This window comes from Molossus molossus, unplaced genomic scaffold (assembly GCF_014108415.1).
Source record: "Molossus molossus isolate mMolMol1 unplaced genomic scaffold, mMolMol1.p scaffold_m16_p_3, whole genome shotgun sequence".
Classification (NCBI taxonomy): domain Eukaryota; kingdom Metazoa; phylum Chordata; class Mammalia; order Chiroptera; family Molossidae; genus Molossus; species Molossus molossus.
This window is the reverse complement of record NW_023425366.1, coordinates 104,892,169-104,913,899: the sequence shown is the minus strand read 5'-3', so window position 1 is coordinate 104,913,899 and position 21,731 is coordinate 104,892,169. Positions and strand designations below refer to the sequence as shown.

At 40.4% G+C, this 21,731-nt stretch overlaps 1 protein-coding gene across 4 annotated transcripts in view; it reads left to right on the top strand.

Moving 5' to 3' along the window:
• TPST1 (tyrosylprotein sulfotransferase 1) overlaps positions 1 to 21,504 on the top strand; it is a 93,285-nt gene extending 71,781 nt beyond the window's left edge. For 3 of the 4 annotated variants that reach the window (XM_036280576.1, XM_036280577.1, XM_036280578.1), the window contains exons 5-7: positions 14,494 to 14,544; positions 18,649 to 18,695; positions 20,962 to 21,326. In XM_036280576.1, coding sequence (XP_036136469.1) covers positions 14,494 to 14,544; positions 18,649 to 18,694 — 97 coding nt within the window. In that variant the 3' untranslated portion in view covers position 18,695; positions 20,962 to 21,326. Of the gene's footprint in view, positions 1 to 14,493; positions 14,545 to 18,648; positions 18,696 to 20,961 lie in introns of all 4 variants that reach the window. The other variant, XM_036280579.1, reaches the window with a different exon arrangement.
• The last annotated feature ends 227 nt before the right edge of the window (positions 21,505 to 21,731 follow it).

Below are 21,731 nucleotides of genomic sequence, written 5' to 3'. Positions count from 1 at the left end.
TCTGTTTGTGAACTACATTCTGCTAAAGATGAAATACTCATCAATCTAGCATCCATTATCATAGTGCTTGATAATCTCTTAGTAATTGGTAATTCATAGCTTTTTCCTTTATACAATACTGAAATGGTTTTTGTAAACCAAGGTCCATGTACACATGCTGTTTAGAAGTTTCCCAGGCAGCAGATATTATAGTTTTCCTACATTCAAGTTGGCTGGCTAGATTATTCCTGGCTTGCTTGCGTGCTAGTTTGGGAAGAATGCTGTGGCTCAAATCCATGTGACTAGAGAATTTGTTTCATACGCATTTGTAGCTTTTGAAAGGGTTTCAAAATCACACTGGAAAGAAAAACCTTCCCATCTCCGCCTATCTCTAAAGTGATAAATAATTTTGAGGGAGAAAAGATAACGTGTGAACCATAATTGCATTTTTGAGCACTTTGTGATAATGCATACAAGCTGACATTCTTGTTTTGTGGATTTGGATTTTATAGCCCTTCTTGCAGTCCCAATCCTGTGTATTTTCAAAGTTTTTTTTGCCTGTAAAAATGCAGATACTAAAATATACAGCATTGATGATCATAGAGTTTCATAAAGTAATGCTTAATAAGTGACCTTTGATTGTCAGCTGTGACATGAGATAGGCTCCGGAGAAAGAAGGTAGCTGAGGAGATCGTTCCCTTTATTTATGGGATGGGAGTGGGAATAAATTTATTTTTTGACTGGGAATATAGAATCCAAAGCCCTAGGCCTATACGTGCTGGTTTTTATACAATTCTGGGTAGTCTAGAAATATTAGTGTCTAAGTCAACATAATGCTCAGTTTTGAGTAGGAAATCATGTGCTTCATGGTTGCCGTGACTCAGATGGTAAGTTGGAAATGAAATACTAACGTGTTCCATGTTTTTCCCCACCACAGCCTCTAATCATAGCACATTTCAGTAAATGTGCCCTTAAGGTTGCATCTTCAGCACTCTCCCTCCCCAAAAGGTTTCTAATATTTTTAGGTTTACAGACCTATTTGAGAATCCAGTGAAACTTGTGGATCTTTACCTCAGAAATACAGACACATATACACACAAAATTTTATATACAATTTCAGTGGATTCATAGATGCCCCTGAATCACATCATATTAAAATCACATCATTTTATAGTCTTCTTGATCAAGCTAATCTACTCAGCTTGATCACATTCTATTTGCTGATGATCATAAATCTATCCCTCGGTGGGTCTCTTTCCTAAGACCCAGGCTCATAATTTCCAGTTGCCCTCTGTATATCTCCACCTGGCTGTTCATGAGGGCCTCAGACAATGCCCAAAATTGAACTTATTGTCCAAACTTGTTCCCTGATAGGCAGAAGCTAACTAGTGGGACAGTAGTGTTGGGATAGGATGAGGCTGTGCTCATCTATATTTGCACGGCCTCTGAGCCAGTGAACAGATATGAGGAGCAGAGTCCTCAGGGCACATGGATCAAGCCAAAAAAAAGAAAAAGTTCAAAGACCTGTTTACTAAACCTGCTAAAAGAATGGATGGAATATTCCATTGAAAACCTGAGCAGACAGCAAATGGAAAAGGCAAGTATCAAGGTACAGAACCTTGGTAGGAGCTTGAAGAATTAAGGGAGCTCTGGGAGGTCATTGAACCAAAGTCCCTGAACCAAACAGTAGGAAGTTGGAGTTGATATTCTTGCATCAACATGCCTGTAATGCACACTTGTGTTTTCTAGTTACTGTACCCAGAAAAAAATGACTTCTTCCTGTTTTTTCTATCTCCATGCATAGCTTTCCTATTTAGATCACATGTAATTAATTGGTCACCAAGTCTCTTGATTGTATAGAGCTAAGTGGGAAAGCCACCACGGTGATCAGGAAGCAGGAGACAGGAGAAAGGGGAAGGTTTAGGTTAGAACCTTTACTGGGGGTTTCTGAGGGAAAAGCAAGTCAGGGCAGAGTGAACAGTTTAATATTGGCTGGTTTAAATTACTTCAGTGGAATTTGGGCTATCGTGTGGTTCCTACCTCCTTGGCATCTGGCCCTGGGATGACTAAGGCAGAGGAATATTGTCTCCTGAGGTACAGGGGCCAGATAGAGGAGGTATGGTTCTGGGTTGCTTAATTTGTATATCAAAGACATCCTTCAGGCTGGGCCCTTTGCTACCTCTAAGAATTGGCTAGTCCTGGGGGGGCAGTCTCTCTCCAGTCAGAAAGGTGTTTTTTTAGAATATGTCAAAACATCAAAATATACAGAAAATTTAAAATATTACAATACATGCTCAATGTCACTAGTCAGGGAGGTGAAAATCAAAACTACAATGAGATACCACATCAGAGCCATTAGGATGGCTGTTATTTTTAAAAGGAAAGAAAAGAAAATTGCAAGTGTGGGTAAGGATATGGCGAAATTGGGACCCTCATGTATTCCTGGTGGAAATGTAAAATAATGTAGCCACTTTTTAAAAAATATGTTTTTATTGATTTTTTTAGAGAGAGAGAAAGGGAGAGAGAGAGATAGAAACATCAATGTGAGAGGGGAACATTTATTGGCTTCTCCCTGCACGCCCCTACTGGGGATCGAGCTCGAGGCCCGGGTATGTGCCCTGATGGGGAATTGAACCGGGGCCTCTCAGTCCATGGGACAACGCTCAGTCCACTGAGCCATACCAGCTGGGCTAATGCAGCCACTTTTTAACAGTTCTTCAAGAAGTTAAACATAGAATTACCACAGGATCCAGAAATTCCACTTCTAGGAATTCCATGCCAAAGTATTGAAAGCAAGAATTCACATGGGGCCCTGGCCGGTTTGGCTCAGCGGTTAGAGCGTCAACCTGCGGTCCAGAGAGACCAGGGTTCGGTTCCCGCTAAGGGCACGTACCTCTGTTGCAGTTGTCCCCGGCCCTGGTTGGGTGGTGTGGGTGGCAGCCACTCGATGTGTCCCTTTCACGTTGATGTTTCTCTCTCTCTCTTCCTCTCTCTCCCTCCCACTCTACCTGAACAAAAAATGGAAAAATGTCCTTGGGTGAGGATAAAAAAAAAAAGAAAAAAGAAAAAAAAAGAATTCACATGGGTATTTGTACACCAATGTTAATAGCTGCATTATACACAATTGCTAAAAGGTGAAACAACCCAAATGACCATTGATGGATAAATGGATAAACAGGTGATATATACATAAGTGGAATATATTATTCAGCCTTAATAGGGAATGAAATATGATATGTGCTATATTTTGGATGAAAATTGAAAACACTCTGCTAAGTGAAATAAGCTAGACACAAAAGGACAAATATGATTCTACTTATAGATGGATAGAATAGACAAATTCATAGAAACAGAAAGTAGAATGGAGATTATCAGGGGCTGGGCTGTGATTCCATTTCTATAAAGTTCAAAGTTATACCTATTGGGGGAAAGACACGTGACTACAAGGAGCCACAAGAGAGACTGCTGGGCCATTTTCTAGTTCTCAATCTACATTCATTTTGTAAGTTCCATTGAGCTGTTCAGCCATAATTTGCACATTTTCCTTTATATGTTATACTTTAATGAAAGTTTTTTTTAAAATTAGGGGGGAAAATAATCTGGATTTCAGGTTTTTTTATTTTTAATTTTTTTTCTTTCTTTATTTTTAGAGAGAAAGGAAGGAAGAGAGATAGAAACATCAATGAGAGAGAACACTGATTGGCCTCCTCCTGTATGCCCCCCACTGGGGGTTTGGCCCACATCTGGGCATGTGCCCTGACCGGGAATTGAACGGGCGGCCTCTTGGTGCATGGGTCAATGCTCAGCCACTGAGCCCCACCAGCCAGGCTGGATTTCAGTTTTTAAATGCTGCACTAAAGATAGCCATTTATTCCTCATCTTGGAAATCACCTAAAAACAATAACTGTAACAAGAAATAGAGACACAAATTCTGTTTGACACTTGGAGAAATCTGTGACCCCGAACAAAACAGTGAGGAAGAGTGAACAAATGCAGTGAAAATCAAACTACAGTGAGAGGGACTCACTGAAAGAAGACTTTGAGGAAGGATCTCAAATGCAGTGAAGGTCAGGGGGTGAGGGGGACACCCAGTGTAGACACTTTGTGGCAAGAACACAGGTTTCCACAGAATTAGCAAGACCTGAGGACAAAACCAACAGTCTCTTGTCTGTAATAAGAACAGTATACAGTTAAGAGCCAGTAGCTCCCTAGACAGGGTTCGACATGAAATATCAAGAAGCCCGGAAGGTGGGGACACAGACCATAGCCATATTTGTGCAGTGCTGTGTGCGGTGGAGTAGGCTGAAGGAGAGAGGCCGCGGTGAAAGCAGCCTGCACTGTGAGTCCTGGTTAGTCGTGGAGACGTAAAGGAAAACAGTCCAGTACTCATAGAATTCCTGCTAACCTGGAAAGTAGCCCTAACCCTTGCCCAAATATGAACCTGCGGTAAATATTTGACATGTAAACTACTTTTCTCTTTCAAAAATGAGTAATCAAAAAGGAATCAGCATTAGATGAAAATTTGACCAAACATATAGCCCTGAGTTGAATTTTGTAAAATAAGGAAGCAATCACCTTTTCAAATCTTATTATTATCCAGAAGGAGATAGGAAGCATGTGCAAGTGTTTGCTATTTTCAGCATTTATACAGGAAACAAGGTTTGTCATGTAGATGACATATTTATATATGAAACAGAACTCTTGAGGTGGGCATTTCTCAAATGTGGGAAGGCGATTTTAATCCTGTGAAGCCAAAAGAGTACAAATATCACTACATGGAAGTCTGTAAGAAAAGAAAACAATAACAAAAAAAGCCTTAATATAGGAAATGTAACATTTATCTAGTTTTTTCTGGACAGCGCAAGACTATTGAACTCTCCAAGAACCCAGTTGGAGATCGGCAAAGCTGCCAAAATATTTTTAGACAAATGAGAATATGTAAACATACATGTTATCAGCTGTTTCATATTTGTGCTTTAGAGATTATGAGTCTCTAGTGGGCCACAAGAGCCAAGTGGGATTAAAGATGTAAATTTCAAAACCTGGATTCCTTCCTGTATTATCATATCTGGCTGGTGTTGTGTTTTCTCTGCATGTGAAAATCAAGTAATAATTTCTTAAGGGGGAATGATTAATACATTATTAAAAATAACAAATTACATTACAAAATAAGTAACAGCAGGCCAAGCATGGATCAATGATGAAAGTTTGTCATGAATTAAGGATTATGATTAATCCACTTTTGTGCACTTGAGTACAACTGGAAAGAGGAAGGAAGTGAGGGAGGATTGTTTTATAGAGTTTACAGCGAGTTCACAGAAAGGAGGAGGAGTAAGTTAGATTTGAGTTTACAGTGAAATTCACAACAGGTTGTGAGACTAATCTTTTAAACTTTGGAATATATATACTTATAATCATTAGTACATGTTTCTGGAGATTGTTCAAAATTCTCTTATTTTGAACTAATGTTTTGAGTTAAATCAAGGATTGGCACTTACAGCCTGCAGGCCAAATCCGGCCTGCAATCTGTTTTTGTAAATAAAGTTTTATTAGAACATACTCTGCTTTTTTATTTACATTTTAACAATGTCTTTTTTACTACAACAGCAGAGCTGAGTAGTTGGAAGAGTAACTTTAAGGCCCACAAAGCCTAAAATATTTACTCTCTGGCCTTTTACAGAGTAGGCTGCCAACCCCTGAGTTTAATCCTAAATGTCAGCCCATTCACAAATTATATAGTTCTTATAATATACTCCAGGAGTATTCTAAGGTTAATAGATTTGTGGTGTTGACAATTGTTTTGATCTCCCTGATTTTTCCCAACTTTTTCATACTTACAGAAAAGTTTGAAGAACATCTGTATACCTTTAACATGATTCATTAGTTGTTAAAATTTTGCCATATTTGCTTCATCTCTTCATCTCTCTGTTTGAAGTGTATACACGGATGTTTTGCTGCTGCTGTTGAATTATTTGAAAGTTGTAAATATGCTTCTTCAATACACATCTCTAAGAATAAGAACATTCCCCTATATCATCCATTGTTTTAAAATTTAAAAACATGTGTATAGCTTTCTGTTTGTGCGTAAGGTCTATACAGCTTTCATTTCTATAGCACTTTGTTCATCCCTGTGCTCCTATTTATAAACTGTAAAAAAAACAAAACAAAAAAACCTAAGTATAATGCATTATCTATTGCTTACATGTGGCAGATTGAATATAATGTCCCCCTAAAGATTCCCATGTCTTAATTCTTGTAATCTGTGAATTTGTTGCATTACATGGCAAAATGGGCTTTGCAGATATGTTTAAGGAATTTAAAATGAAATTATCCAGCATTATCTGGGTGGACCCAATGTATTCTCAAGGATCTTCATAAGAAGGAGGGATATGCCTTGGTTGCAAGTTTGATCCCTGGTTGGGGTGTGTATGGGAGGCAATTGATCAATGTTTTTCTCTCTCTTTCTCTTCTTCTCCCTCTAAAAGCAATAAAAATAAATAAAAACATTTTTTAAAAAGTAAAAGGGTGAATAAAGATATACCATGATAGCACTAATCAAAGAAAAATTGGAGAAGCTTTCAAACCAACCAAACAAACAAAAAAACATTGTTAAAAGAATGAAAAGACAGGCCACAGGCGGGGAGAAAAATCTTTGCAAAACACGTATCTGATACAGGACTGGCATCCAAAATTTGCAAAAAATTCTTAAAACTCAAAACTAAGAAACAACCCAATTAAAAAGTAGGCTAAAGATCTGAGCAGACATTTTGCCAAAGAAAATATACCAGTTGCAACTAATCATGTGAAAAGGTGCTCAATCATATGTCGTTAGAAAAATGCAAATTAAAATAACAACAGGATACCACTATATACCTATTAGAGTGGCCAAATTCCGGAACACAGACAACACCACATGATTGTAAGGAACTCATGCACTGCAAAATGGTACAGCCACTTGGAAGATAGCTTGGTGGTTTTTATGGAACTGAACATACTCTTTTTTGTTGTCGTTAATCCTCACCAGAGGATATTTTTTCTATTGATTCTTAGAGAGAGTGGAAGGGAGTGGGAAGAGAGAGAGAGAAAAACAAACATCGATGTGAGAGGCACATCAGTTGGTTGCCTCCCACCAGGGCTAGGGATCGAACCTGCAACCCAGGCGTGTGCCCTTGTCGAACCTGTGACCCTTTAGTCTGAAGGTGATGCTCTAACCACTGAACAACAACACCCAGGGCCTAAATGTATTCTTATCGTACAATCCAGCACTCACACTCCTTGGTATTTACCCAAATGAGATGAAAACTTATGTTCACACAAAACCTGTACACAAATATTTATAGCAGCTTTATTCATGATTACCAAAACTTGTAAGCAATCAAGATTTTGTTTAGTTGGTGAATGGATAAACTGCTATATATTCAGACAATGGAATATTATTCAGTGATTTTAAAAAATGAGTTATCAAGGGACAAAAAGAGGGGGAAAACTTAAGTGCCTATTGCTAAGTGAAAAAAGCCAATCTGAAAAGGCTACATCATGTATGATTCCAACTCTATGACATTCTAAAAAAGATAAAACTATGGAGACAGTGAAGTGGTTGGGGAGAGGGCAGATAAATAGGTGGCGGTGCACAGGAGATTTTTATGACAGTGGAACTATTCTGTATACTACTATAATGGTGAACACATGTCAAAACCCGTATAAAGTACAACACAAATAGTGAACCCTTATGCAAACTAAAGATTAATAACAATGTATTAATACTGGCTCATTAATTGTAACATATGTACCACAGAAATGCAAGATGTTAGTAATAGGGGAAACTGTAGAAGAGGGAGAGGAAGTATATGGGGACTCTGTACTTTCTGCTCAATTTTTCCATAAGCCTAAAACTGCTCTAAAAAATGAAATCTATTGTGCTGGCCAGTTTTCTCAGTGGTTAGAGTGTCAGCCCGCGGACCAGAGAGACCTGGGTTTGCTTCCGGCTAGGGGTATGTACCTCGGTTGCAGTTTGTCCCTGGCCCCGGTTGGGATTGTATGGGTTGCAACCACTCGATGTGTTTCTCTCTCTCTCTTCCTCCTTCTCTCCCTCCCACTCTATATCTCAAGATAAAGTGCAAAAATGTCCTCTGGTGAGGATAAAAAAAAAAATCTATTACTATAAAAATGCATGAGACAATTATTAACTCAAGCTAAAACACACACAAGTTGTATAAAAAAAGTAAATATGTGACGTTTATATTGTCATTTTATGTGTGTGGTTTTTTTTTTTGTTTTTTTTTTGTAGTATGTGCCCCTAGCGGGAACTGAACCCAGGACTCTCTGGTCCGCAGGCCGACTCAACCGCTGAGCCAAACTGGCCAGGGCTATATTGTCATTTTATATAAATATTTATATAATAATAATGAATATTTATGTAATAATAATGAAAACTTACAGAATGTGGCTTTTTTTTTTTATCCTCACCTGAGGACATTTTCCCATTTTTTGTTCAGATAGAGTGGGAGGGAGAGAGAGGAAGAGAGAGAGAGAGAGAGAAACATTGACGGGAAAGGGACACTTCAAGCAGCTGCCTCCCGCATGACCCAACCAGGGCCGGGGACAAACTGCAACTGAGGTATGTGCCCTTAGTGGGAACCGAACCCGGGTCTCTCTGGACCGAAGGCCGACACTCTAACCACTGAGGCAAACTGACCAGGGCCAGAATGTGGCTTTAACCAAAAAGTAGTGTGTGTGTGTGTGTGTGTGTGTGTGTGTGTATTTTTTTTTAATCCTCACCCAAGGATATGCTTTTGTATTTTAGAGAGAGAGGAAAGGAGAGCAAGAGAGAGAGAGAAACATTGGTGTGAGAGAGAAACATTGATCAGTTGCCTCCCGAATGTGCCCTGGGTGGGGATTGAACCTGCAACCTGGGTACGTGCCCCAACCAAGAATTGAACCGGCAAGCTTTTAGTGTACAGGATGATGCTCCAACCAGCTGGACCACATTGGCTAGCGCTATTGTGTAGCTTTTGAGAGACTGGAGGAAGGGAAGTGTTTCAGACCTGATATCCTCATCTACATAATAGGAAGTCTGTGTAACAGAAGTGAACGTCCATGCTCCTGTCTGAAGGTATTTCCTCCACGTGTGTGCCCAGGCCCATCTCCTCAGGTCTCCTGCATTGTCAGATTTTACTCTCCAGCAGGATCTTTCCCATCAGTAAGCAAACATGTGCTTAGTTTTTTTAGCTTAACGCGCACACACTCTCTGTCTCTCTCTCTCTCTTAGTCCCAGTTGCCCTGCCACTGCCATTTTATTTCTTTGCCAGTCTTTATAGCAAATCCCAAGTGTTCTGGACTCCCTGTCTCCAATTCCTTCCCGTCTATTCTGTCTTACATCCACTCCATTCAGAGTTTCACAACTACAGTGCTACTTAATTTGCTTTGTCAAGGTCACAGTGAACTTTATGTTACTATGTCCAGTGGTCAGATTTTATTTTATCTCCCAGTCTCTTTTGATACAATTGATTGCTCCCTCCTTGATGGTTCCTTCAGTTGGTTTCTAGAACACCACTTTTAAAATTTTTCTTCTATGTCATTGGTAGCTTCTTAGTCATCTTTGCTGGTTCTTCTCCCTGACTTCTCAAGGTTAGAATGTCCCATTTCTCAGTCTTAACTCTTCTGCTCTCCTCTAGCTGCCCGGAGCCCCTGGGCTGTCTCACCAGGTACCAGAGCTTTACTTCCCATGTCCAACTTGATGATTCTCAAGTTTATATATCCCAGTCCAGACCTCTTCCATGAACTACAGACTTGTATGTTCCACTGGCTACTTGACATTTTCATTAATTGTCTAATAGATACCTCAAGCTTAACATATCCCAAACTGAACTCCGATCTTCCAGAAATCTGCTATGCACAGAAACTTTCCCAGCAGAGTTGATGGCAACTTCCTATTTCCAGTTGGTAGTTGCTTAGGCCAAAATCCATGGAGTCATCCTTGACTCCCCTCTGCTCTGTCACATTCCATATCCAGTCTTAGAAAATCTAGACATAATTAGAAGAACTAGTTCATAAACCTGCCACTGGTCACTGCCTCCACTACCACCTCCTTGTCATCCTTTCGTATCTGGTTTACTGCTGTAGCCTCCATACTTCAGTCTAAGCAGAGCAACAGAGTCTGAGGATAGTGCTTTGCAGTTTCCCATTTCACTACATTGGACAAATTACTCAACTCTGTGCCTTTCTCTCTCAAAAGAGAATACCTCCCTCCCGAGATTGTGGGATTCAACGAGATGATACATATGAATCCCTTACTAAACACTAACCTGGTGCAGAGGAAAGAGTAAAGTTTAGCTGCTGTTCTTTTCATTTTTATTTCCAATACCCCCTCCAAATCAAAAGCCTGCTTTTGTCTCCTGTCACTTCTTCAGTGCTTGAGGTGGGAGGGTCCTGTAGGAAGGTGTGGACTCTGAGTACCTAGCTCATGGCTGTCGGGCAAAACCCTCAATCCATTAGTGCCGTGGAGCAGTATGTCCAGGGGCACCGTTCATTTCACCAGAGGAAATTCCATTCCTAACTTTGCTGTTTTTGTAAGCAAGGCAGGACTTGGTTTCCTGCACTAAATAGGAATTGCTCAGTCAGTAGAAAATGTTCCTTTCGTCAGTACCATGGTTCCTGACTTTTGAAGCATTTGTTCCCTAAAAGATAATGAAAGGAGACAGCTTTCCATTTATTTTTTGATTGAGCCTTTTATCTGAGGTTTTATACTGACCCCATTTTGGTTATTTATTACATTCGTGACATCACATATATAAGGGATTCCCCCCCCACACACACTTTATATAAGCCTCACCTCTCTGAAACTGTTGGTACCTGAAAGACACTCGTATTTAATGTTCCTACTCATATTTTCTGTCATGCCTTACTTGTTTTCACAACGAACCAAAAAGAGAAGGTAAGATTTTATCATAAGATTTGTTAATGGTAATAAGATGCAAAGAGCATGTGTATAATGGGAGAGAGCAGAAGAGGCTAGCTAAGGGAGAGGAAATTCGGTTTCTGAGCATCTGAGTGAATGTGTGAAATATAAGAAAAGTTTCTGGGGAACCTAACCCACGAACAGTGGAAGAGGGACGGGGCAAACCAAACTTGTTCTGGTTCAGCAAAGCAGCCGGGGCACGAGACACTAGGCCTGAGCCACTTATGTCCCAGGGGCTTGGGAGATGGGGGTTGGGACTTAAGGGAGAAGGAAAGACACTTGAGAATCTGATAAAAATCAAAAACAAGAAAACCTTCTTAGTGGCTTGTGTCCTTGTATTTATATGGTGTCTGTTAGCCCCACAGATAGTAGTAGGTCAGCGTAAAGGGAGTCAGTGTTAATATGATTCACAACTCCAGGGGTTTCAACACTTCCTACACCAGAAAGCTGGAACAGTAGTACAATGTCATATGTCAACTGTATCAATAAAACGGGGGGGGGTTGGGGGGTAAGGAAAGCTGTAACAATCTCTGGACTGTGGGTTAAGGTAGAGCAAAGAGTGCTCTTATATGCAGATTCTTTAGAGAGCCACTGAGCCAGTCCCTCGGTGACCTGGGACCACTGGAAGGTGTGAAAGCGATGGTGGTAGCTTTTGAGGCATCCTGCATCCACCTCAGCTCGCGTGACGCACCTCTGAAGAAATGCCTTATCCATCAGTTTGATGGTTCTGCTGTAAGCTTCCGAGGACTGTAGCACAGACCCCAAAGGATAGAGCAGGTTTTAGAAATTGCAAAGAGACAGAGAAAAATACATTTGTTCTCTGAACCTCAGAAGGAATGCTGCTACTTTTAGAAGTGGATCAATTGTCTGACAACCAAGAAAAAATCCTTTAGAAGATTTCTTTGTGTTCTGAGGGACTACCCAGTAACTCTCGTCCCAATAACAATTCATAGTTTTTTACTGTAGTTTCTTGAGTTCAGCGGTAGTCAAATTTTGCTAATGGAGCCCAGCTGGTGTGGCTTAGTGCTTGAGCATCATCCCATGCACCAAGAGGTCACCAGTTTGATTCCCAGTCAGGACACATGCCCAGGTTGCAGGCCCGATCCCCAATGGGGGACAGGCAGGAGGCAGCCAACTGTGTTTCTCTCTCATCAATGTTTCTATCTCTCTCCCCCTTTACCTTCCTCTCTACCTAATAAAATCAATTAAAAAAAATATTTTTATGCCCTGGCTAGTTTGGTTCAGTGGTTAGAGCATCAGCCTGCGAACCAGAGAGTCCCAGGTTCAGTTCCCACTAGGGGCATGTACCTAAAAAAAAAAAAAAAATATATATATATATATATATATATATATATACACACACACACACACACACACACACACACGTGTGTGTGTGTATTTAATGTATTTAAATTATATATATATATTAATTTTGCTAATGGAGACCTTCACTTTTGAACTACATGAATAGTTTCAAAGCTGTTGCCATGTTGAAACAAACATTTTTGAACTTAACAAAGTGTATGTGCGTGAAATTTCTAACATTAAACTACTGGCTTAATTTGTTTATTCAGTTTTGTTATTGAAGTATATAACATATATACAGCAAAGTACACAAATCATAGCTCAATAAATGATAATAAAGTGAACATACCTTCATAATCTCTACCCATAACTAGACAGACAATTACAGAACCTTGGAAACCTCCTTTATCCCCCCTCCTCATCACTACCACTTCCCTCCTCCCCAGAGTAAACAGAATCCTGATTTCTAACGTTAAAGAATTGTTTTGCCTGTTTATGAGATTTAAAAGTTTTAAATGGATGTGTGTAGTATATTATTTGGGGAGGGGGCTCTGGCTTTTTATCCCTCATCATTATGTGTTGGATCCATCTATGTTGTTGGTAAAGTAGTAGCTCATTTTTTATTGCTGTACAGAATGTCATATATATATATGAACCACATTTACTTATTTATTCATTCTAATTTTACTGCTCTATAGTACCACCTTTGTCTCGAGCCAGGCATCTGTATGCAGTGGTCCGATTCCGGACACTTCATTCTGTGTCATTAATATATTTGTATATCCTTGTGCCAAAACTTTATTGTCTGAATTATAGCTATATCTGTATAATACAGCTTAATTACAGCTGTATAATAATGTTCATATCTGGTAGAATAAGCCCCCCTCCTACTTTGTTGTTCTTTCTAAGATTACCTTGACTATAATTGGTCTAATGCATTTCTGTATAACTTTTACAATCAGCTTCAAATTACCCCTTCCCCTCCCCCAAAAAAAGTATGTTAGAATTTTTTGATTAGAAATATTCTGAGGACAATGGACATCTTTACTGTGTTGAATCTTCCAATCCCTAAAAGTAGTATGTCTCTATTTGGTCTTTAATTTCTCTCAATAATGTTTTATAGGTTTCTGTCTTACACACATTTTATCAGATTTATTCTCAGATATTTGGTGGATTTTTTTTTTTTTAAATCCTTACCCGAGGATATTTTTCTATTTATCTTTAGATAGAGTGAGTGGGAAGGAGGGAGAGAGAGAGAGAGAAACATCAACAGGAGAGGGGCACATTAACTGGTTGCCTCCCGCACGACCCCAACCAGGCCTGGGATGAACCCCAACCAAGATACGTGCTCTTGGCTGGAATCGAACCCGAGACTCATTGGTCTGCGGGCCAAGGCTCTACTGCTGAGCCAAATTGGCCAGGGCAGTGGATGATTTTATTTATTTATTTTTTGATGTTATTATAAATGGTAGTATTTTTTTAAATTATTTTCTAATTGCTGGCATTATAAACATAATTTTATATATAGAAAAGAATAAATTTTTAATTATAAAATTTTATGAGGTTAAAAGTATTTATTATTTTTTAAAATATGTTTTTTATTGATATTTTAGAGAGAGGAAGGGAGAGAAACATCCATCAGCTGCCTCCTGCACTCCCCCTACTGGGGATTGAGCCTGCAGCCTGGGCATGTGCCCTCACTGGGAATCGAACTGGGACCTCTCAGTCCATGGGAGGATGCTCAATCCACTGAGCCACACCAAAAGTATTTATTTTTTTAAGAAACATCTAATATTCAAATTATAATTGGAATCTTGGGTATATTAAGAAAGATTGGATTAAATCCAGGGTTTTTGACAATTTCAAAAGGAAACCAGAAGGAGCCTATTCCCAAATTGTGGGAATTCTGTGTTGATTGCTTGAGAGAGATGGCCTAGGGCTTGCTTTCTTCTCAGCTGAAATGACTGACCTTGGGATATTGTTTATTCTCCTTCGTGGACTCTGAGCCCTCTCCCAGCCAAGCCCACTTGTGGAAGCATTCAGGCAAATACGGAGCAGGTGGGATCAGAGCGACTGGGGATTTCACTCAGTCCTTCAGCTCTGGCTGCTCTTGAACCAAGAGGCTTCCTGCCGTTCTAAAGCGCACCAGGAGTGAAGCAGCAAGCCTGCCCACCATCAGGTATCGCAAGCATTTGGAAGTCATGATGACAGTACCTGTTTGCTGAAACTCATACTTGGCTTTGTTTTTCCAGGTCTATAAAGGAGAATTTCAGCTACCTGAATTTCTTAAAGAAAAACCTCAGGTACTGTATCTGTTTGCCCCCCTTGATGTATAGTAAGTAGATGGGCTCTTGCACTGAAGTGATCTGCTAGAGATAATATATGCTGGTAGTAGAAAGATTGGTCTTTGGTTGTTGGTGGTTTTTTTTTTGTTTTGTTTTGTTTTGTAATCCTCAACCGAGGACATTTTTCCATTTTTTGTTCAGATAGAGCGGGAGGGAGAGAGAGGAAGAGAGAGAGAGAGAAACATCAATGTGAAGGGACACATCGAGTGGCTGCCACCCGCACGACCAACCAGGGCCGGGGACAAACTGCAACCGAGGTACATGCCCTTAGCGGGAACCGAACCCGGGTCTCTCTGTACCGCAGGCCGACGCTCCAACCCCTGAGCCAGACCGGCCAGGACGGTTGTTGTTGGTTTTAACAATAAGTTAACATAGTCTTAATTTCAGAGAGCTCATTGTCTTCCAAAACTAGGGAAATACTTTATTAGTAATTAAAATCCGGTTGCTTGAGGTCTTCCAAACCACACAGTATTCCACACATAAGGAGCCTGTCTTGTGTATCTGCTCCAGGCTTCTGATACCTACCGTGAAATAAAATGTCCAGCTACCCTGTGTTCTTATTATACATATGCCCATTGCCTTTAACTGTTCTCATTTGGAGCCTAGAAGATTTGTAAGTACATTATATACATAGCCATTGGCCCTCAATTGCAAAGCCCCCCAAGTTGGGAAAGATGATAAGAGTTGGAAGCTTATAACTTTTTAAAAAATTAATTAAAACAAATCCAGAGTTATCCATGTAATGTCACACCCACCTCACTCAGATTCTAATATTGTTTCTTGAGTTGGAGAGAAACAGGTCGTGTTATGGCTGACGTGCCTGCAATAGCCCAGTGTTCTGCATCTGAGCCTCATCTGCCATTCATATATAGTAATGTGTGTGTGTGTGTGGGGGGGGGGGGGATTGATAATACACTGTGAGCCCAGCAGACTTCCCTTTTCTAGCATAGTGATAATACATGTTGCCCCCAGGCTGCTGCTCTCAGTGATGAGCTTGTTAATAGAAGAGGAAGACTCAGCACTGAACTCAGTTTCCAGAAATGTTCGGATCTGGGTTGCTGGGGAAGCACAGCACCTCACAGCCTCTGTGGCGTGGTCGCCTGAAGCAGGCCGCAGTAGAGGGCTGGGCTCCCTCAGAGACGCTGTGGCACACCAGTGGGAGGCTCTGTCCTCTCAGGTCCTGGCTGTAACAGTCAGCCGTCAATACATATTACTTAAGAATTTCAAACTACTTTCAAGGCATCTATTTAATTTTAACCCATCCCTTCATTCATTTTAATATTTCAACAAATGTTTACTGAATTTATATTATAGGTGAGAAATTGGAATAAGTCCTCAGGAGTCAGAGGAAAAAAAGAAAAAATCTTCTCTAGGAAGATATTTGCCAATGATACACCTGTAAGGGGTTAATGCCCAAAATATATAAGAAAATAATACAATTTAATGCCAAAAAAACACATGATCCATGTGTGTTTAAAATGGGCAGGGGACCTGAATAGACATTTCTCCAAAGAGGACATACAGCTGGCCATATGAAAAGATGCCCAATGATACTAATCATTAGAACAATGCAAATTAAAACCACAATGACATATTACCTCACATCTTTCAGAATGACCACTACTCATAAATCAACAAACAAGTGTTGGTGAGGATGTGGAGAAACGGGAACCCTTATACACTGTTGGTTGGATTGAAAATTGGTACAGCTACTATGGAAAACAATGTGGAGGCTCCTCAGAAAAATTAAAAATAGAACTGTCATGTCACCCAGCAATTTCACTTCTGGGTATTTATCCAGAGAAATCCAAAACACTAATTCAAAAACACATATTTGTCCCTAGGTTCATTGCTGCATTATTTACAATAGCTAAGATATGGAAGAAACCTAAGTGTCCATCAATAGACAAATGGATAAAGAAGATGTGGTACCTATATACAGTAGAATATGACTCAGCCATAAAAAAAGAATGACATTTTTTTTGTGTGACAACATGGATAGGTGTAGAGGGTATTGTGCTGAATGAAATAAGTCGGACAGAGAAAGACAAATGCCATATGATTTTACTTATATATGGACTCTAAAAAACAAAATAAATGAACAAACAAAACAGAAACTCATAGATACAGAAAATATTTTAATGATTGCCTGATGGGAGGGCAGTTGGGGGGATGGGTGAAAAGAGGAAGGAATTAAGAAGTACAAATTGCCCATTATAAAAACAGTCACAGGGATGTAAAGTACAGCACAGGGAATATAGTCAATAATATTTTAATAACTATATTTGGTGTCAGATGGGTACTTAGACTTCTGGGGTGATCATTTTGTAAGTTATGTAAAGTATATGTCTAATCACTATGTTATACACCTGACACTAATATAATATTGTATATCAACTGTAATTGAAAAAAATTTTTTTTAATTTTTAAAATCTCAAGGAACTCCTGGTCTATCCAAAAGACTCTCTTTGACTTTTGCATACAAGCGAGTAGAGGGCCCTAAGCCTGGGCGGGGCATGAATTACCAGAAACCTGGATGGATTCATGAACAGGCTGTCATTCACTTACAGCCTATGGCATTTGGGGCCAGAGAATAATCCAAGATGCAGTCTTGAAGGAATGTCCAATCCTAAACTGTTTTGCAGAATAAGTCTGAAGGAGTCCAGAAAGGGTATTTAAGACTAGAACTAAAGGGACACCCCTGCTTTATGGCATACACAAAAATCATTTCCAGATGGAGAATAGACCTTATGTTACAGGCAAAATAATATAGTTTTTAGGAGACAATAGAGGAGAATATCTTTATGACTTTAAGAGGGAAGGATTTCTTAAACAAGTCATTAAAATACTAATTATTAGCCCTGGCTGGTTTGGCTCAGCAGTAGAGCATCGGCCCTCAGACCAATGAGTCTCAGGATCAATTCTGGCCAAGGGCACGTACCTCAGTTTTGGTTTGTCCCCAGCCTTGGTCGGGGTCCTGCCTTTCTCTCCCTCTCTCTCCCTCCCATTCTATCTGAAGACAAATAGAAAAATATCCTCGGATGAGGATTTTAAAAAAAAATTAATCATTAACTTTAAAATACCTAAATTGGACTACATTAAAACTGAGAATGTTTACTTATTAGCATCATAAAGAGAGTAAAAAGTATGCCTTAAGTGGGAGGAAATATTTGAAGCAAATGACTCATCTGTGGAATGTAGATTATTTCTACAAATCAGTAGAAAAGGATTTTTTAAATTTTTAAATGGGGCAAAAGGTGTATGAGGCACTTCAAGCCCCTTATTCTGGTAGTTTCATCAACTGCATCACACACATACTTAGAAAAGGGCCTATAAGACTTTGGTTTAACGTCTAATAAATGAGAAAACTGAAGCCCACAGAACCCTCAGGTTTCATACTTGACTAGAATGACTCCCAGAACACAGGGAAGCACTATATTTGTGATTACAGTTTTATATTTATAAGGAGTACATATCAGGACCAGCCACATGAAGAGACACAGGACAAAGTCTGGGAGGGGCTCAAACACAGTTTCTCAGCCCATTCTGCATGGAATCGGGGTACTTCTCCCTCCCGCACATCCGTGTGTTCACCAACCAGGAAGCTTCACTGAACTTTGGGGTCCAGAGTTTTTCTTGGGTTCTAATTACTTAGGCACGATTGATTGACTCACTGGCCACGTGGTTGAACTCAATCCCATCAACTTCCCTATCCAGAGCTTAGGCTGGCTCAAAGCCCCAACCCTCTAATAATAGTGTTGGTCTTTCCGGGGAACAGCCCTCACCCTGAGTCATCTCATCTCTCAGGGTAACTCAGGTATGACCCAAGGGGCTCATGACTAACAAAGACACTCCTGTCACACAGGAAATTCCAAGGAGTAGTCTTCCTACCAGGAACCAGGGACAAAGGCCAGTCAAATTACTTGTTATATACCAGTAGCAGACAGTTCATTAGAAAGTCTCATCAGAGCCTGTAAGCTACACTGATATTTTAGCCAAAGCAGTCACTTCTCATCTGACCAACTTGGAGGACTCTAACACATCTTTTGCTTTCTTTGACAGACTGAGCAAGTGGAGTAGCAGGGCCAGGAACCTCTTACTTACATGAGGTGAGGCTTGGGACACTGCTGGGTCTTTGGGTTTCCTTGCTTGGGCCCTCGTAGGAGGGCAGTGTGGCCAGGATGGAGAGCACGGCAACTCAGATCCGTCTGCCTGGGTTGGAATCTTGGCTCCGTGTGGCACTGAGCAAATCACTTAACTTCTCTGTTTCTTACTTCCTCATCTGTAAAATGAGGACAATATTAAAAAGAGAGTAAAAATTAACCATAATAATCTCTGCAAAAAGCCTGGCACATAGTAAGCAAAATAACACAGTTGTTATTTTCAGTAGTGTAGCTGAAAGAAACCTGGGGAACATCAGCCTCAGCCATCTGTTTGCTGATAGGACAACTGATCCTAGAAAGAGAAGGTTATTTGGCAAGGTCACATCCCAGGTCAGAGAACCATGGCTGAAGAACATGCCTTTTCCACCGTGCCGTGCTGCTTTCTCTGTGTGCTGGACATGCTCCTGCTGGCTTTGACGTATTCTGAGTCTTGTGTTTGTCACCTCTGTTGTCTCATGGTAGCTAAGGGCTACAGCTCGGGCCAGGCCAGCCATGCCTTATAAGCCCCCTTTGTATTTGAGCTCTCATCAGGTCCATGTCCAGGGACACCACCACTTAGTGGCAAAGCTGGTTTCTGAACCCAGACCTCCTGCTGTGGCTGCTCAGAGCTCACACCCCTGTCCCACACTTTCTGACGATTCTGTTTTGCTCTGAATTATGTGGAGATGCCCTAGATCATTTGGAACTTGAAAAGTTTTTTGAAAATTTGATTCTTGTGTGTTGTTTTATTTTAATTTTATATAATAACCATGTATTGAGTGCCTAGTCCATACCCAGCATAAAATACCAAGCATTTTATATATAGTATATAAATGATATATATTATGATATATATAATATTATATATGATAGCATCTATGATAAATATATTTTTATTTATATTTAATTTATATTTTATTTTTATATATATATATATTTGAATGGGTTTATTCAAGTTTCAAGCCACTCTGGCAAGTAGGTGGAATTATTCCTGTTGTACTGATGAGAAAATTGAGATTGAATAATTTGAATAGGAGATTTTTATGACTTGCTGTGTGTTGATGGATTATAGATAGAAAAAGCACACAGCCCTGGCTGGTTTGGCTCAGCATTAGAGCATCGATCCGAGGACCTAAGGGTCACAGGTTTGATTCCCCGTCAAGGGCACGTGCCTGGGTTGCAGGTTTAATCCCCAGCCCCAGTTGTGTTCGTGTGGGAGGCAACCAATGGATGTGGCTCTCTCACAATGACGTTTCTCTCTCTCTCTCTCCCACCCTCCCTTCCACTCTAAAAATCAGTGGGAAAATATCCTTGGGTGGGATTAACAAAAAAAAAAAAGGAAAAGCACACAAACACTGCTCTGCCATGTCAGAATCGCGGACAGCAGTGAGCCCATAATATGAATACGTTTTGGGATTTATGACTGCCTTTCGCTAAGGGGCAGATGCAAGTGTTAGACTTACACTCGATGGGTATGCATATCTAACAGCAGTTATCAGGCCTTGGATAATTTTGTTTATCCAAAATGCTTTCAAAATTTATCAGTTCTCCCCAGAACACACAGCTGTTTTACAAGACACATTCAGACAAACTTCTCCAGTAACGAACTAGAAATGATCCCTGAAAGTATAGTCTTTGTCTTACAAGACAAAACGCAGTGTCAGGTTGACCACAGCCTTCTGGTTGGCTCCACAGCAGCACTGCATTGTCTTCGCTTATCGAGGCCTGTAGGTGCCCACATGCGTGGAGGGAAGGATTCAGGACAAGCTAGGAAGACAGCAGAGCATCTCAGGACAGATACTAGTCTCACTTTTTGTCTTTTGGGTCCTTTGGCATTTGAATGAAAGTCACTGTGTTTTCTACAGCTTCCTTTAAAGAACCTTAGCATCCACTTTCTCAAAAGAAGAGTCAGAATGTTGGCTCCCTGGACATTTGACATCCCTACCAATGCCCCCGCAGTAGCTTCAGTTTCTATGACGGTTGCAGTCTTTTAGGAATGGGCAGGAGCAGCCCTTGCTTTGCCGGCCATCTGCTTGTTCTGCACATTGGAGCGACTGCAGGCAGCTGCAGGCATCCCAGACTGAGGGAGAGTGTGCCTCTCCGGTAGTCCTGAGGCATCTGTTCTTGTAATTGTCAATCCCCCTGCCCATCGACCTGGCTTATGTCAGACCCTCAGCTGGGAAGGAGGAACTGGGACTCCACACTGTAACCGCATTCCTCTTGCTTGCCCTAGGGAAGACCGATGCCTTTTCATCAGAAGGGAGGTTTCTAGGACTGGCTGTCACCTGCTGAGACCCACGGAGTGTATGTACCATGGCCTGCACCTTCTGTTCATTTGCTAGACTCCTCCCCCTGAGAGGGTGGACTGTCAGTACACATTTGGGCCTTCCTGAGCACAGCGCTCTTGATTCCGATGCATGCACAACCCAGGGGATGAGGAGCCCAGACGGGACGTGTGTTCCCTGTTAAAACTGCTCTGGTCCTTATCTTTTCTTACCAGATTCCAAACGTTGTTTTCAAGGGGAGGATTTTAAAATGGACTTCTGTAAACAAAATTGGGCAGTTTCATCTTGGAAAAGGTCATCTGTACATGTTCTAATGTTTTGTAGAACACTTGTACCTGTTTAAATGTATTGATGTGGACAGTACTAAATATCTTAATTATTTAAATAAGTCATTGTATTGTTTCTGAGAAGCTGAGGGATTACTGTATACATTTACAACTTAATGACTTTTGTATTTTATTTTTCAAAATAAAAGCTTTAAGTGTGAAGCATTCTGGTAGTTTACATGTTTTCATTACTGTGATTTCAGAGAAGCAGCAAGACCTTATCAGACAGTGCTCTGATGAACCAAAGTTTCTGCAGTTTTCTGTACAACTGAATATTCCGTTGTATTCCCCTCTATGCATCATAATTTCTTAATGAAGCCGTTGCTGTAATTTATTTCAGCTACTAGTTGTCTCAGAATTCTATTTTTCTATTTCATGCTTACATATACTAT